The sequence below is a fragment of the Bactrocera dorsalis genome, chromosome 1, assembly GCF_023373825.1.
Source record: "Bactrocera dorsalis isolate Fly_Bdor chromosome 1, ASM2337382v1, whole genome shotgun sequence".
In the NCBI taxonomy this organism is placed as follows: domain Eukaryota; kingdom Metazoa; phylum Arthropoda; class Insecta; order Diptera; family Tephritidae; genus Bactrocera; species Bactrocera dorsalis.
The window spans coordinates 76,693,312-76,710,892 of NC_064303.1; the positions used below are offsets into that span (position 1 = coordinate 76,693,312).

The following is a 17,581-nucleotide window of genomic DNA, read 5'->3' on the forward strand; positions in this document are numbered from 1 at the left end:
TTGTCTTATGTAATATTCAAGTGCATATATGTTATTGTTGAAAACAAATTATATTTACATATTATAAGAAAATTATTAATTAACATTAGTTTAAGGAATGTTTCAGAACTAAATTGCATAGAACTTATCAAATATTAATATATAATCATGATTAAGTAGAGGAGTAATGTTTCTACAAAAATCTGTTTATAAATTACAAGTTCATTTAACTATGTTATTCCATTCGACACTAATAAAATGCAAAAATAACCAAGTACATACATAGTTTACATCTTCTATTAGCTTTTTAAAAACTATGTATATGTATATCGTCATGTTTCTATTCATGCATACACTTCCATACTCATATATGTATAGATTTGCTAATATAAAAATTATTGGAATAATTTACAATTAGTGTGTGTAATTTCCAAAAGCAATTCATTAAGATTTGACTAAAGTTTTAATTACTAATAAGTTGCAAAGGAAAATAGTTTATCATTTCGTGCAAGACCTATAAAATGTCTAAAATAAGCATAGTAGCATAGTTATAATAAAAGTGTTCGTTATGGTTTTAATCTACTAATTCAGGAGACGCTTCAACGATGCCTCAATTGTTTGCAACGGTTCTTCATCCAGCAAAATGGTACGATGATTACCTTCAACAATTAGAACATCAACTTTGCCATCGCATACTTCATTTAAGCCATAATCAATTTCCAACTTTGAATAATTTTCAGTTGGCTTAATCAATGTTACGTCACATTGTAAATTATACGTTACAGAATATTTATCAGATGCAGCCAGTTTGTAGTAAAACGAAGCGGCAGCAGCTTTTACCTGAAATTCAAAAATATCGTATAATTAATAAAAAAAAAATTAAGGGGATTCATATATATGGAAGAACAATTATGTACCAATTCAATTGGTTTATCAATTTCATCCGCCACAATTTCCGCACACTTCTCCACTTTGCCTTCAAACGTCGGAATATCCACGAGTAGTTTTGCCATCTATTAGGTAAAATGTTTTTAAAAATCAAAATTTATATATAGGGGAGTTTGTCTTAAGTCCAATTACTTACACTATAACCAGTATTAGCCGCAACTACTCCAAAATACGCCAAAGCAAACGCTTGATTCTGATCCTCGTCATCAGATGTATTATAACGCTTCTTGAAGGCTTTTGTGTACCAGTTTACATACTTAGGTGCACCATCTATTAACACTAACTTAATTTCTTCTTTGTTTTGCTCCAGCTCAACAGCCATAGCAAAAGCAACAGTTGCACCAAATGAATACCCAGCAATTGAATAAGGTCCTTTAGGCTGGACTTTACGTATATGTTTTATATAGAATTTTGCCAAGGATTCAATAGAATCCTGTTCCGCATCAGCTGTGCATTGCAGTCCATAGACGGGGCAATCCATACGTTCTGCCACTTCTTTCAAGGCGTCCACAAAACCTTCTATAGGAGAAACTAAGAAAATTGGCCTTTTCGTTGAGTTGGATGGTGCGGCTGATTTTAGGCGGATAATAGCCTCAGAAGGCATTAGTTCTGTGACAAAAACTACTTGCGTTCCATCACCAATAGGTGTTGGTGTGCGAGCTTCTGCTGAGCTAGCTGCTGAAGCGGATCTTTCGCCAACGCCACCATCCAGTTGCTTTAATTCACCGAACGTTAAAGCACGAATTTCTTGTGGTGATAATACAATATCGAAGCAACGTTCTAAGGTCTGTTTAATTTCAGAACTCATCAATGAGTCCATACCCAGATCTGCGAGCGACGCAGAATCTTGGATATTTTTTATATCTCGCAATCCTAAAATGTTGGCAATGGCGGCTACTATACTTACACCACCAGATGGATCATTACTCCGCTTCTCCGCTACAACCATTGAAGCCAGGACAGGATGGGGTTGCTGCAAAAATAGATCGATTGTCTGAAGACACGAATTCATACGCTGTGGCAGTGTGCCTCCAATAATCGTATCATTATCTCCTAATCCCTCCAGTACGAGTCCAGTGTCACCGATTGCTCCCCATTGTATGGCTAAACCAGGAAGTCCATTAGCTCGACGTTTTTCGCAGATACGTTCCATAGCGGAGTTCGCCAAACCGTAATTGGATTGACCAACATTACCACGGCCGCATGAAACACTAGAGAAACACACAAAATAATCCAATTCCGGGCAAAGTGTACGTGAGTGCAAATCTAGGAATTTTGTACCATCAATTTTAGGTTTACAAACAGTTTGGTAGTCTTCAGAAGTTAAATCTTCAATTAGAGCATCTCGTAGTACAGCAGCCAAATTAAATATTCCGCCAACCAGTGCTATTTTATTTGCATTTTCCAATAATTTCTTGCAGCCTTCCGAAGTTGTAACGTCATTAGTATCCACAACCACTTTAACTCCACGCTCTTCCCATCGGCGTACCATTAACGTCTGGTATCCGGTTTTGATACCCGATCTTGATGTTAAAACAATATATCTAGCTCCACGTAAGACCATCCAATGAGTGAGCTCCAAACCAAAGCCTCCCAATCCTCCTACCAGTATATAACTCTTTTCTGGATGCATGTAGGTGCGTGGAATTGCATTAACCAGTCGTGAACTTGGTTTTAATGTCTGTTTGCCAGGTTCTTCATCACGAACCTTTATAACGACTTTGCCGATATGCCTTCCGGAAGCCATGAAACGGAAAGCTTGCTCTACCTGCAATTCATTAAAGACTGATGTGGGCAGTGGGCGCACAGCTCCATTTTTAATGCCTTCAGCAACTAAGGAGACAACACGGTTCTGCATTTCCTCTTCTCCCTCCATTACACTGTCTAACAAAATGCCATGGAATGATGTGTTCTTCAGGAATACCGACATTCCAAGAGGACTATTATTGCTCAAATCGAACTTTCCAATTTCTAAAAAGCGTCCATTAATACCCAAACAACGGACAGAAGCTTGCAATTTTTCTTCGGAAAGTGAATTAAGCACTAAATCGACACCCTTTCCTTGTGTTTCTCTCATAACCAATTGTTCAAAAGTTGTGTCACGTGAGTTACCAATAAAACGATCTTCAAGCTTTGGGAATCGTTGTTTCAAGAATTCCCGTTTTTCTTGACTACCAACAGTAGTAAAAACAGTCAAACCGTGATGCAGCGCAACCGAAATAGCAGCTTGGCCTACTCCACCCGAACCAGCATGTATTAATATTTTTTCACCCTTTTTCATTTCTCCTCGTACAATTAGCGCATAATAAACTGTGGAATATACGCATGGCACAGTAGATGCTTCTTCCATGGTCCAGTTTGAGGGGACTTCCCACATCATATTCTTGCTAGCCAAACATGTAGTTGCCAAAGATTTCGCAGGTACCATTGCCATAATTCGTCTACCGGAGGAGTCCCTTCCGGAAAATTCTAGACCGAGCACACAATCCTGTTGCGCTAAATCACCAGGGAGGGCATCAGCGGATAATTTTCCTGAACTTAACATAACATCCCGGAAATTTAATGGGGCATAATAAACAGAACACAGCTCCAAGCTTTCACTTTTCACATTCTGAGAAGGCGATGCCTCAATCCATTTTAGTGATGCGAGATCACCTAAATAATTATAAAATTAAATGATATATAAATTATAAATATTTTTACTAACCTTTTACAAGCGCATTTACATAAGCGTGTTCCACCTGCAAAGTTGCAAGTTCTTTCTCCAATTTCAAGTGTCGGAATGTACCCCAATTACCATGTTTAAGTACATTTGAAGTTAAATCTTTACGTAGTTGTTCGCAATAAAATTTAGAAGTCAAAGAAAACTTTTCGGCGTTTGCATCTTGAATGAAGACGGTTCTAACATATTTACCACCGTTTTCGTAAGTGACACATGTGGTTAAGCCAACAGCTCCAAAAAGTTCTTCTCCTTGGCTGACGATATATATATACTTATCTTCTTCTGCTGCTTTCGAAAGTGCAAGTTTCAATTTTTCTAACCACTCAAAGTTTTTGTCCGTTACGTTAATAATTTCTGATTTTCTTTTGTTTAAATCTATGGCACGTCTTGACACTATAAGAGCCCTAGAATCCCCTTTGGATAATACTTGAACGACAACAAAGCCATATTTGGTCAATAACTCCGACCCAGATTTCTTGAAAGAATTCACATTTTCGTCAAAAATTAGAAATCCATTTTCTTTGATACTTGCAATACTATTCTCCAAAACTGCAGTATCAGGGCGAGATAGTATGTCACTACCAAATAAGAAGTTACAGTTTTGCTCAACTTGCTCCTTGATCACATTTTTCGAAATCACTCGAATACCAAAATCACTGAAAGCTGTTTTAATGCTCTCCTCATCCTTGCTTGCAGTAGCCACAGCAACATCAGCAGCAACAGCAGGTTCCCCTTCAATCAGCTGCACCAGCTTTCCAGCCATTAAAGAGTCGGGGTTGCGTCCATTTGCGATTTCCACTCCCTTAATTTTAAAAGAACGTTCCGCATTTTCAATGACAATTTGGATAGCTACAGAAAGAGCATGAGCCCCAGCGTTTCCAGAATTCTCAACAAATGTGTAGCGCTCTAGTGTTGGCGGATTTTGAGCATTTGGTCGTTTCTGTGCTAATGAAGCTTTCAGCCCACGGAACTCAACTCCTCCACTTTTTATAACATTAATGTCGCTGTACATATAGACAGGTACGCCAACTTTTGTAAGGTCTTCTTCTGATAATTGTGATAAAATCTCGATATGCTTGGCTGGATTAATTACTGCCTTTTCAATACGAGTAGGCAGGTAAAGTTCACGCAGATCCTTACTCAAAATACTAAACTGCAACATAGTATCCATGAAACTAATCCAGTTATCCACCCATTGTAATTTACCTGTACGAGAAGAAATATCTGACGAGATAATTCCACGGAAAATACCTCCGTAATCATAGCCACGCAGGCGTAATTCTTTATACACATCATTTGCTACCAATTCTCGGGTAACAGAATGAGGGGAGAGGGGTTCTAAAGGCAATTCTTCCAAAGTAATATTATCGACAATTTTAATTTTTCCCGACATAGCCAAGCTGCCGCCTTCACAAATTTCAAAAGCTCCAGTGCCATCGAAAAAGTTAATGCCAAATTTAGTAACATTTTCTTTGTTTAGAATAGTTGCACGATGAAATATCAAATCTTCCATAACTACAGCTGTTTTATTGAATTCGACACCATGCATTTTTGAAAACGTCATCCAAGCTAAAGTCATATAACCAGTGGCTGGGAACAAGATACGTCCGTCAATTGTATGACCTACAATGAATGAATCGTCATCAGTTGACAAATCAATTTCGATAACTGTATCGCCTGAAGATTTGGCAGCTCCATATTTTGGCACTACCCATCTCTGAGAATGATCCCATCCGATTTTCGAATTCAACATAGGGGTCCCACGCCCAACAGGGTAGGAAATCGGTCGTACTAAATGTTGTATCTGTGGCTGTCCTCCAGCTGCATATAATTTGCCAATATTGGTCAAAAGGAATTCTGCATTATTCGGATGACCTCGTTTTACAAGACTAATATTTAAAACATCACGCCCAAGAGCTCGCTTGAGAATTGCTTGCAATAAGCCATGAGGTGCTATCTCAATGCAAATGGCGTTCGCTGGAATATGTAGTAGAGCTTCGTAGAAAAGTACAGGTGAAAGCATATTATTTACATGATAAGCTGCTGAGGATTGCTTGGCTACAGGCGTATTCCAAGCACTTTCTGGGATACTACTGCTTACCCAACGTGGAGACCGATTTTTTGCTGTCGGAATAATTTTCTCCAACATTTGCCTTAGTTTTGGTGCTGCGCCCGCAATGTATTTACTATGAAAGGCGAAACCAGAGGAACTCACAGCCTTAGCGAATACTCCTTCAGAGTTTAGTTGTGCTACTAACGCATCAATAGAGTCACCCGGACCAGCGATGGTACAATTATCTTGATTATTGTGGCAAACTGGATAGCAATCAGATGGTACTCGTTTGTGAGCATCATCCCAAGCTAGTCCTACGGCAGCCATTTTACCCTTGGGTAAATTTGATTCTGTAATTGCGCGTCCTCGATAATATGTGGCCAAAACAGCTTGTTCGGCGCTCAAAGCACCATCTGCATATGCACAACCAAGCTCACCAACGGAATGGCCAACAATACCGGCGGGATGGATACCAAGTGAAGATAACAAATCGGTGAGAGCAACTTGCATAGTCGTAATTGAAACAAATGAACTAACGATGTCTGCGAAATTTTCGTCAGTAGAACGTGTTAGAATTTCCAGTAGATCAATGCCTTCAGGGCGCAAAATTTCTGCACATCGATGAATTGATTTATTGAACACATCAAATTGGAGGAGATCTTTAGCCATACTTCCCCATTGACTGCCCATACCAGAATAGACAAACCAAATAGGACGGCTTTCATCAGAAAACTCTACTACTTCACGCTGCACAGAACCCTTAGATGTTAGCACATCATAGCCACGATAATAATGAAGCGAGATAGGCTTTGTATGTATGCCGTTAATTAGAGCTAAATACTCATCATCGTCACGATGTGTGGCTGCATCTTCAAGCAAATCTTGGACAGCGTCCATTGTTCGGCCGGAACATATAACCAGTTTTGGTGGACCATCACGAGGAGTAATAGTTTTTGGTTTTGGATTCGATTTAAGAATAATGTGCGCATTAGCTCCTCCAAACCCAAAAGAATTAAGTCCAATAATGCCACCGTTCCAGGGAAGATTTTTGTTGACCACCTTAAGCCGTCCATCGCTCAAACCGTATAAGTCAGGATTCGGTTCACTGTAATGTAAGTTTGCAGGAATTACGCCTTCTTCCATAGCAATTAAAATCTTAGCAATAGAGCAAACGCCTGACGCGGGTTCTGAGTGTCCCATATTCGATTTTACAGAACCAATTAATAATGGAGTTGGACGATTTTTGCAAAAAAAATCTGTAATCGAATTAACTTCCTGTGGATCTCCTACTTTGGTACCAGTACCATGCGCTTCAACATATATAACTTCATTAGGATCCAAGTTAATTTCTTCGTAGCTTTCACGAATTAAGCGATTTTGCATACGTCCGTCAGGAAAGGTGATACCCTGTTCCTTAAAACCATCGGTGTTTGTTCGAGCGTTTAAAATCGATGCGTAAACTCGCTTTGCCACAGATGTTCTTTGTAAAAGCAATACTACCAATCCATCGGAACGAACGTAACCAGCTCCTGTGGCATCAAAAGCCTTGCACATACCACTGTCACTTAACATATTTAATCGCTTAAACTGCAATGACATTTCTGGTTTCAAAATCAAATTGGAACCACAGACAACGGCTGCATCACATCTTCCAGCGCGCATATCTGTAAAGGCATGAGATAGTGCATATAGTGAACTAGAGCAGGCCGTATCAACTGCGAAACTGGGTCCTTTGAAATCAAATGTGTATGAAATCCGATTTGCAAACATTGCTCGTGCACAACCTGTCAAACCATATCCATTTACTCGATCTGCATTTGCACACCAATGATTCTCAGTTTCAGAATTAGAAACGCCAATATAAACTCCGGTACGTGAACCACGTAACTCTGCAGGATTAAGACCCGCATCTATAATAGCTTCGTATGTGGCTTCGAGCAACATACGCATTTGAGGATCCATACATTCAGCTTGCTTTGCAGAAACACTGAAAAATTGTTGATCGAAAACTTCCAAATCTTCAGCTTTGATTTTTCCGATTCTATCAGGTAAACCGTAAAGACCTGCAAATCAGAATATGAAAAAATCCAACATAGCAAGAATAATGTTCAAATATTTGTTACGTTACCTCTTTCCCAACGTCTTGGATCATCATTAACTAAATCTACACCATCATAGAGATTTCGTTTAAACTCCTCAATACTAGAGCTCTCAGGGAGCCTGCCAGAAAAACCAGTTATTACGATATCGTCATTTATAGCTGAATGATGGTCGTAGTGTCCACCTAAATTCAATGGAACACTACGCTCATTATCGGTTATAACGTCTTCTGCGAAACGGGCAGGCATTTCGTTAGCTATTACTATCTGCGAACAATTTGATTCTGCAGAATTTTGCTGATGTTTGTTGCGGCGTCTCTTTCGTCGATTTGAACGCGAGTTTCCTTTTTTTTGTAATGATGGCGCTGGTATGTTGTTAACAGCACCAGTTTTTGAAGTATTATTTTTAGTGATGTTTTGTATCAGCTTGACGGAACTAAAAGTACAAATGCGCTTAGTTTAATCCATGATGTTTTAACTTTATTTAGGAAATCAATATGTCTCTCTTAAATATATTTTATTATTTAATATTATTGCAATACTTATCACCTATGTATGAAAAGATTACAGTATTTGCACTTGAATCACAATAGTGCAAAGTGTCTTTATTCATGAGGTTTACTGTATCAATAAATTGCTGACGAATATGAGCTAAAAGAGACTAAGAGCAATATATTCATATACTAAGAGATATTATGAACGAGTATATATGTACATACATGCTTGTGTTTACATGTCTACAAATGTGTGAATGTATCAACAGAATGGCGTGTTTGCCGCCGCATGTCTAACAAAAACATTGGTATACAAATCCAAAATCAGGTGATTCTTACGTTTACTTCAAATGCTCACCAGCATGTGCATGAGAGATGAGGGTAAAAGTATAATACCAGATGGCACTCTCTCACTTTTTTAATTAGCATTTTAATAATTTGCAATGGACAAATAAAAAATCTGAAGCAAAGCTTAATGCAATGTTATCTATTCGTACCTACACACATACATATGTACTTATGTTTTTATTCCTACGAGTATATGTATGTATGTATGAATGAATGTAAGTATATACATATTTAATATTTATTTATAATAAAATGTGCCTATAAACATTGAACGAATTTACAAATAGTACACTTCGAACATTAACTTCAACTCCAACATTAATTACCGGGGTTTTTAATTCAACAATGAAATCGTATGATATCTAGTAATAAGCAAATATAAAGAGAGCAAAACCACGGTTTTGTGAACATTAAAAAATATCAAATTTGGTGGATAAGCACATAATTCTCAATGAGATATTTTTATTTATGTACATATAAGTTTGTTTATAAATTGCAAGCATTCTGCATCTTCATACCTGCATATATGTGTGTATGAATGAATATATGTACATAAAAGAAGTATAAAATTATAGGCATTTGTATTTTTTCTAATACAATATCTAATTAAATACATATGTACATGCATACATACATAAGTATGTATGTTTACACGACAATGTGCTCACCGGCGATGCATATAAGTCTATTATTACACGAAGCAACTTTTGTTGCGGCAACTCTTGGTTTATAGGCGAGGGGGCGACGAGGAGAGGAGAATCGCGCCGAGTTTCCAGTGTTCAGCAACTCGCTTTGTGTTCTTATTCGTAACAGTTCGCTGCGACGTTTTTCGGCATTCGTGTTCTTCCTTTCGTAGTACATAGTTGCATTTGCGTATATTTTTTTGGAAATTAATATTTTGAATGTATTTAAAAAATTTAATTTCATCTTCTGGTAAGTAATTTGCAAATATGTATACGTGAATATGTGAAGGTCTGTAATATAATCTTTGTTTTAATTTTGAATTATAAATAAAATGTATTTCTTAATTGACAGAACTGATTAACATATGTGATAGAGTGGCCCAAATACCTACAATGAAAAAGAAACGACAATGGGTTAAAGTAAAGAGTAGACAATGGGTTAAAGTAAAGTGAAAGAGAACTAGAACAGAGTTGCGCAACAAAAGTTACTCGTGTGAAGATAATGGGCGTCAGTAAAAGAGAATCGCCCAAGGATTAGCAACAAAAGTTGCTTCGTGTAATAATAGACAAAGAATTGACGCTCATAAAAAATATAACCACGCATTATCAGACGACGAGCTCATGTGTCGCGTACTCAAGAGAATGTTTATTCGTCATCTACCGCATGAAAGCTTTTTTGCTTTTTTGCTTTTATTTATTTCCCGTACTAGTATTTCTTTCTTTCTCTGTCTAGTTTTACTTTTATGTTTTCAATGTGAGATAAGGTGGCGTGATTTCAAGTTCATTGATGTTTTTAGTGATAATTGTGTTACGAACAGTTGGGTTGGAAAAAGCGTTTTTAATGTAATCTTGTAAGTTTGATGTTATTTTTATCAAATTTCAATATGCATTTAATCTTATCTTCCTCTATACATAAATGTGTCAAATTTGCTATAATTTAAACAGATTTTACAAACGCACAATGTTTTCTTATTTAAACAAATTGTTAACATAGCATAATATGCAGTCATATTGTAAATAAAAAATCTATTAACGAAATATAGGAAGTTTACAAAATATTAACAAAAAGTGGTAATAAGAAACAAAATTTTGCTTACATGAACTCTCTGAAAGTTGTTTACGGGCGTTGAAATTTAAACCTTGTAACGCAGAGATACTTACATACATACATATGTACGTATGTACATAATTAAGGCTGGTATTACATGTAAGCCCTTCATGGCTCCAGCCGATACTTATGCTTTCAGCCCTCTTAAGATGCAATATGTGTAAAAAGATTAAGCCTTTTGGACTTATTCTCTGGGTAAGAATTTAGAAATATAGATCGTTTCCTAATAACATGTTTACGCTGTCGGAAATGGCAATGTGCAATGTGCAATGAGTTATGTCGATCCATGACACACGGTTAGTAGGATCGATAGATACAATTATAATTATATGTACATAAATGTATACATACATATATGTATACATATATAATTCGAAATAAATAAGGTACACAAAAAAGTTGGCATAGCCAGATAGAATTGATTTTTTTAGCAACAGCAATTATTGTAATCAATTCAAAATATTTAGATACCAATTAAGTAATTAGAATGCGTCCACTTAGTTAGCATTTCATTAGAATGAATTCCCGAACCATAAGCTATTCACTTTCTTCTCTAAATGCTTACATATGTATTGTCATCGCTCAGTAAAATCAATCTAGTGGAAGTGAAGGTTAAGATACTTATTTTGCTGGCACAGTTTACAGGTAACCCAAAGGCACGGGTTAATTTTGAGTACATATGTATGTATATGTGTATGTATATAAATATGAGAAATCATCATCAATCAAACATAACGTATGCATAGAGAAATAAATACATACGTATATACATATGTAACATTTAAGTATACCAGGCAACTAGCTAGTTCAGTACTTAAGTATTTTAATCTGAAAGTGCCCACTACGATGTATGTATATATTTAATTCAAATTACAACCTTATTCACCTTAAAAACTCTAAATCGAATATACTAAATTAAAATAATACTTATTGTAGCATATTCGAAATGGTGTTACGGCTTGGATCATATAAATTTCACATAAGTTTTTATGCTTATTTGAACACATGTACATATGTAAATACAATGTTTATTTATTTGTTATTCCAAAGGTGAATCCTATAGAACAGAAGTCTGCCGCTTGTCCACCAATTGAGGTGAATGTAAATTAAATGTTTGCATTAACAATTAAATTTTTCACAATGTGTCGTGGTCTGTTAAGCTCGAATGGAAGATTATTTTTTATAAAGAATTAATTTCAAATAAATATATATGTATAACTTATTAAAAAAATTAAACATAATATGTTAATGAGGGTGAAGTATATTAAGCAGGATATATAATTTACCTAAATATATATTAGAGCAATTTTAATTATTCAATATGTTCACTATTTTGTTGCGAATATGCGATACCAACATTTGCTTGTATGAATTGAAATATATTTGTTCAGATTTCAGATCTCACAGTTTGCGGCAATCAATTCTTGAACATTTAATCATTTGATTGTTAAAGGATGTGCTATGTACATAAATTCACATACTCGTACAATATGTATAAAAACATGAATACGCTAACTAATACTTCCTAGAAGGAAGACCTACAGTACAGTAATTGAAGGTTCATCAATTATAATTTATCTACATAAATTTGGAAGCCATACTACTTGAAAAGTTGTATTGTATTATCCTTTTAAATATAACAAATATCGACTAGGAGAATAAACATCAGATGAGGTACTTAAATACAAAAGGGCAAATATAATTGTTTGTAACAATATATACATATATGTATATAGACATATAGGCAAGTAATCCATTAAAATACTAAACTTTGAAAGGATGGAACTTTGGCTTATAAAAATGACATAATAAATTTACTTTTAACGGAAAATAGCTAATTAGCAACTTTTTTTTAAAGCAGAGTGGCGAACTTCAATCATTTTTATAGGGGAGCAAATAAAAGATATACATTATAAATGCAAATAATAAATTAAATTAAGTACATATGTACATATATGCAAGCATTCGTATGTACATTGATGGTGACATATTATAAAAACTTTAATTTATGTTGAAATCACTTAGTACGCACTTTGAAGTTACATATTTTCCTTACCATACACACACATCTTTATTTTGAGGTACATACCGAAATGCAGTCAATTCGTGAGAAGTGTCCTTTCCTTCAGAAGCTGGCAGTTTTGTACGATTTGTTCTCTACACACTTTCCAAATTATGTGCTTTGGGATATTCCGTTGCCCGACGACGTAATATTCAATGTATTGTGACACCACTAAATCCGCAATACAGTCCTTTTTTATTTAAATTTTTTTTTCTCCAATTAACCAAAACCGGACGAAAATCCTTGAAATATGAAAAATTGTATTAACCTTCAATGCAATCAATTTAAACAGTTTTATGAACATATATATATTTTATAATATAACGATTTTTTGTAATTACTGAGAACAATTAATAATTCCTGTAATTTTTATGTGTTTGACAGATATTTCCAGTACTTTTAGTTTTTGCATAGAAAAAATACATTCAAATTGATTATTTCAGCGCACTCACTTTTGTTCACCGTTAAATGGAAAATTTCCGTTTGTTTTACATTCAAGCGTTTCCAGCACTAACAAAATTATACAAGTTAAATTTAAAACTCTAATCGCCAAGTTCAAAGCCGACAGTAGCCCAAAAGAACGTCTTCACGTTGCGAATTGTCAATGAAGACTGCTTCTGATTTGCGAATGTTTGCCTGCATTTAACAGTTGATGGACACTGGGAGATCTCGGCGACAATGTGCGAAATATTGACGCTTCGCTATTGAACGTCGACTCGTAACGAATACAATGAGAACGAAATAAATTCTCTTTCATAGAGGTGACATTTACAGTGGAGCAAGATTAATAATATTTTAATGACACGTATAAAAACATTTGTCCATTGATTTCGATTGTATTGAATTTGCTCTCAAACACTAAAATAGACCTTTATGTATCTAATTATTATATATCCATATCGAAGATAAATAGTTACCCTGTTACTTGTTAATGACATTGGAAGTCCTTGGATCAATATATTATAGCAAAGCAAATATTGTAACAATTTAATAAAACATGTAAAACCGCATTATACAACATTTTATACATGTATAAAATATTCAATTTCTCTAACTCTCTTCACAATATATATATGTATAGGTGTGTGCCTTTACTACTAAACGAAGCGTTAAATACATCCCTTAAAAACGCTCTCCCGCTATTAAGTACATATACATGCTTCCACAATGATAAGTCGAATCACCTCATCCGGGGAACCAACCAAAATCCACAACAGATTGAGCGAGTGAGAGCTTTCTTTAAGCCCAAAGCAACGGTGCTATTCTAAGTGAATATTTCTATTTAGCTGTTTGTTGTTAATGGAAGAGAAAAATTAATACCATGCCTGAAGTTTCTCTTTTACAAATATAGAGATTAATGTACTATAGAAATCGAAATCTTTAATAAACACGTAAAACTTAAAAAAAAAGTAATATACATATATCATTTGTTGAATATTCTTGCTTCTAAATTTTTACACAATAATTACGTTTGTTGTTAAACTTAAGTAAATGCGTACTTGCAAAGAGACTACCGGCATTTTATGTGCATATTAACATATGTATAATATGTATGTATGTACATATTAACATATAGTACCTACTATGTGTTTATGAGAGAACAAGTTTTTCCCAAGGTAAATGAGAATAAAATTTATTTTTTTTTCTTTCTGCTGTTCATTTTTGTCCTGGAAAAATATTGCAAGCTTAGAAAAACTAAACACAAATATTTTTTAACAATAAATATTAAAACTCTCAGATATAGAACATATACATGTACATACATATGTATATGCATATATCCACATGTACATATGCATATTAAAATGAACTTAAAATCCGAATAAGGAATTATGTATGGCATACTATTTACAATTTCTAATTCATGCATATTCAAAACGTGCCATTATAAACACCATATCTGTCAGACCTTATTTACCTACATTTATATGTAAGCGCTTGTATGTACAAGTATAATATTGATTTTAATGAAAAACCTGAAAACCGCGGAAACACCAAATTTTGAAAAATATCGAGCTACGAGTAATTATTTCCTACATACATATATGTATATTAGATGTTGGGATTAAAAATTAAATGTTTAGTTTTTGAATTCTAGACCAACAACAACTAGTCAACAATAATGAAAATTTACTGAATTATGTAATTTATATTCATTATACTAGCTGACACTGCAGCCGTTGTCCTGCGTGAAATTTTATAGTTTGAAATGAAAAGAAAGTGAACACGCCACGGCCGTGTGAAACACATAGCATTTCCAAATTTATGCCTAACACTATGCGACTATCTTTAGGTCTTGTTGATTGTCATCTCAAATACAATTTTCACTGTAAACGGAAGTCGTTGAAACGGGAAGTCGTTAAAACTCATAGGAGCTCGTAGAATCAAGCATTCTCCCCCTTGTATTCGATAAGTCCGTCACAATCAGTCGGGTTCCATTACACAGTTTCGGCGCATGAAGATTGCGAAACATAATAACGACGGATCCTACTTTGAGACGCAAATGATGCGGTGGCATACCAAGCCTGTACAAAGAATTTAGGAATACCACTGGATAATTCACGGCGTCGTCTTCATAGTCAAGACGATCGATCGATTTGTATGAGCGCAAGTCTCCCGGAATTTGACTTTGAATCTTCCAGTTGAAGTCAACAACATCGGTATTTTTGGCAGCTAACATTGCGCATGCACTTAAGGAATCGTAGGAATCGATAATTTGGCCAATGTTCGAACATTTGTGATGAGTTCATCTTTCGTGAATTGATAAAGGGAAGATGGCATTGATATCGAACCACCGGAAGTATCAACCGAAATTGTACCATTTCCAATTTTTAGCGAAGACGATGTAAAATGTCTTTGACAATGTCGATGTTTATATCGAAAAGTATGCGAACTTCATTTTCATTCCAGTGATTAACGTGTTCCAGCATTTGTAATTGCTGACTTACTTCTCCAAAACTTGCACACATCGAACCATTCACAGTAAGCAATGACTCAAATAAAGTTGATCCGCGTACATTAATAATAGCAACCGAAGGTAGAAACAATCGTCGTTTTTCGGGTGGATTGTGTAAATTCGTCCTAATGCATTAGTTGATAAGACACATGGATGTCAATCTACTGGTTGGCCTTGCTTTCTGCGTAACTATTCGACGATGCATGCATTCCATGTATAATATCAAGGTATTTTTGAATAGAGCAATGTTCTCACAAACGCATCACTGACGAAAGTTGAGAAAAAACTCGTCAATGTTAATTTTGTTGCTGGCGATGTTTCCACTGGCTATACTGTATTCTCTGGGTTGAAATACACGCTTTGGCCATTCTCCAAATTAACTGCGAGACGCACAACAGTCGGAAAACGTTCATGAATTGCAAAAGTAAATATCCTACAAAGCGCTTTATTGCAGTTCACGTATCGACCGTATCGTTCAAGACCAATAATCGCCATGTTACTTCCTTTGGCGACGTACTTATAAACGTATTTTATCGATTACACCAAATTGCAATACTCAACATTGACATGACTTTTGAATGTGAATTAGACAACAGTGGCGAATATGGTACGATCCATGTGTTGTCTACTTCGATGTGTTATTAACTTCGACATTCACGCCTCTAAATTGAATGCTAAATGTTCTGCCATTGTCGTCCGGTGAGCGACGGCGATAGAGTGGATATCCATCATTTCTAGTATGTGTTTCCGAAAGAAAAGTTCGTGGATACTGTTTCGTGCATTTATTGACAGATATACAAACCGAAGTGGGGTTGTGGTGTCCGCAAGGTTAATGAACCTTATTGGTTTTCATCACTTCGTACAATACTGGATCTTTCTTTCATCAATTTGATCTGGTGTAACCACCATCCAAAGAAGAATGTGTGCGTGCGGCAAACCTCTCTTTTGCCACTCAACAGAGTACATCTAGCATCTAACAGCACCATATATGCGTTGCTTCAAGATAATGTCCATTGAAGCTGTTGCTTGAAAAATCTTGCTGTGACATCGTGACGATCGCTTTCTGATTGATCGCGACCCATAATACCGCACTTATGTCATCGCGTCCTGGGAGTACACGTTCATGTGCCTTGGGCTGCTAATGTATGTTAATGCCAAAAAGAACGCCGACCGATATTAGCGCGACCTCTTCATGGCATCGTGACAAATTTCAATCTGTAATTGATCACTTTGTGTGAAAAACACATAACATTTTCACTGAATAATTTTCAAAAATTTTTGAAGCAAACGCCAAATTTGAAAGATTTAAATAATTGAAAAACAAAACAAAAATATTGAATAAAAAATTTATATGGAAAAAATTAACTTTTTGGAATTGTTCAATTTTCCGACTTTTTCTCATGAAAGACATACAGGTTTTTTATTTCTAAGCCTTTCCCGATCCACAACGAACAACCTCTTAAAATTTCATCAATATTGGTTCAGCCGTTCTCTTAGCGTTACTAACGAACAAACATTCATTCGTTTGTATGAGAAAAAGAAAAGGGCTGTTTCAGGGGTTTTCCGGGAATTATTCGAATTTTTTTCTCCGCAGAAACCATCCCTGAACCTCAACGAACATTTTAAAAAAGAATTATCAATTTTGGTTCAGTCGTATGAAAGTAATGAGCGTACATACATTTTGGCGATTCATTTCTATTTATATATGTACATACATAGATTAAAATAAATAAGGTGAACTGATTGTCTCTACAAATAATTAACAACTCCTACTTACGCTAGTTCATTAAATATTGTTATACTCTTGGAACCAGTTGCTACAGAGTATTACAGTTTTATTCACCTAACGGTTGTACGTATCACCTAAAAGTAAACAGGATAGATATGTATATGGTTATATAGTATATATGTATGTATTAATGATCAGTGTGACGAAAAAAGTTAAAATCCGGTTGACTGCCTGTCTGTCCGTCCATGCAAGCTGTAACTTGAATAAAAATTGAGATATCTTGATGAAACTTGGTATGCAAGTTTCCTAGTACAAAAAAAATTCGAGGTCGTAGATGAGCGTAATCGAGCCATTACCATGACCACAAATCGCCATTAACCGAAAACTTATAAAGTACCAT

At 35.4% G+C, this 17,581-nt stretch overlaps 1 protein-coding gene and 1 long non-coding RNA gene across 2 annotated transcripts in view; one reads left to right on the plus strand and one right to left on the minus strand.

The window, feature by feature from the left end:
- On the minus strand, window positions 1-13,152 carry LOC105226742 (fatty acid synthase). The gene is made up of 7 exons (XM_011205761.3): window positions 12,949-13,152; window positions 12,524-12,738; window positions 7,831-8,237; window positions 3,635-7,765; window positions 1,064-3,582; window positions 897-992; window positions 1-819 (listed from the first exon to the last, which is right to left on the minus strand). The coding sequence occupies exons 3-7, from the start codon at window positions 8,048-8,050 to the stop codon at window positions 562-564; spliced, it is 7,224 nt and encodes a 2,407-aa protein (XP_011204063.2). The 5' UTR covers window positions 8,051-8,237; window positions 12,524-12,738; window positions 12,949-13,152; the 3' UTR covers window positions 1-561.
- The window catches only part of LOC125777087 (uncharacterized), a 24,265-nt gene continuing 16,738 nt past the window's right edge, over window positions 10,055-17,581 (plus strand). Inside the window, exon 1 of the long non-coding RNA XR_007422095.1 lies at window positions 10,055-10,177. This is a non-coding gene — a long non-coding RNA (uncharacterized LOC125777087). The remainder of the gene's footprint in view (window positions 10,178-17,581) is intronic.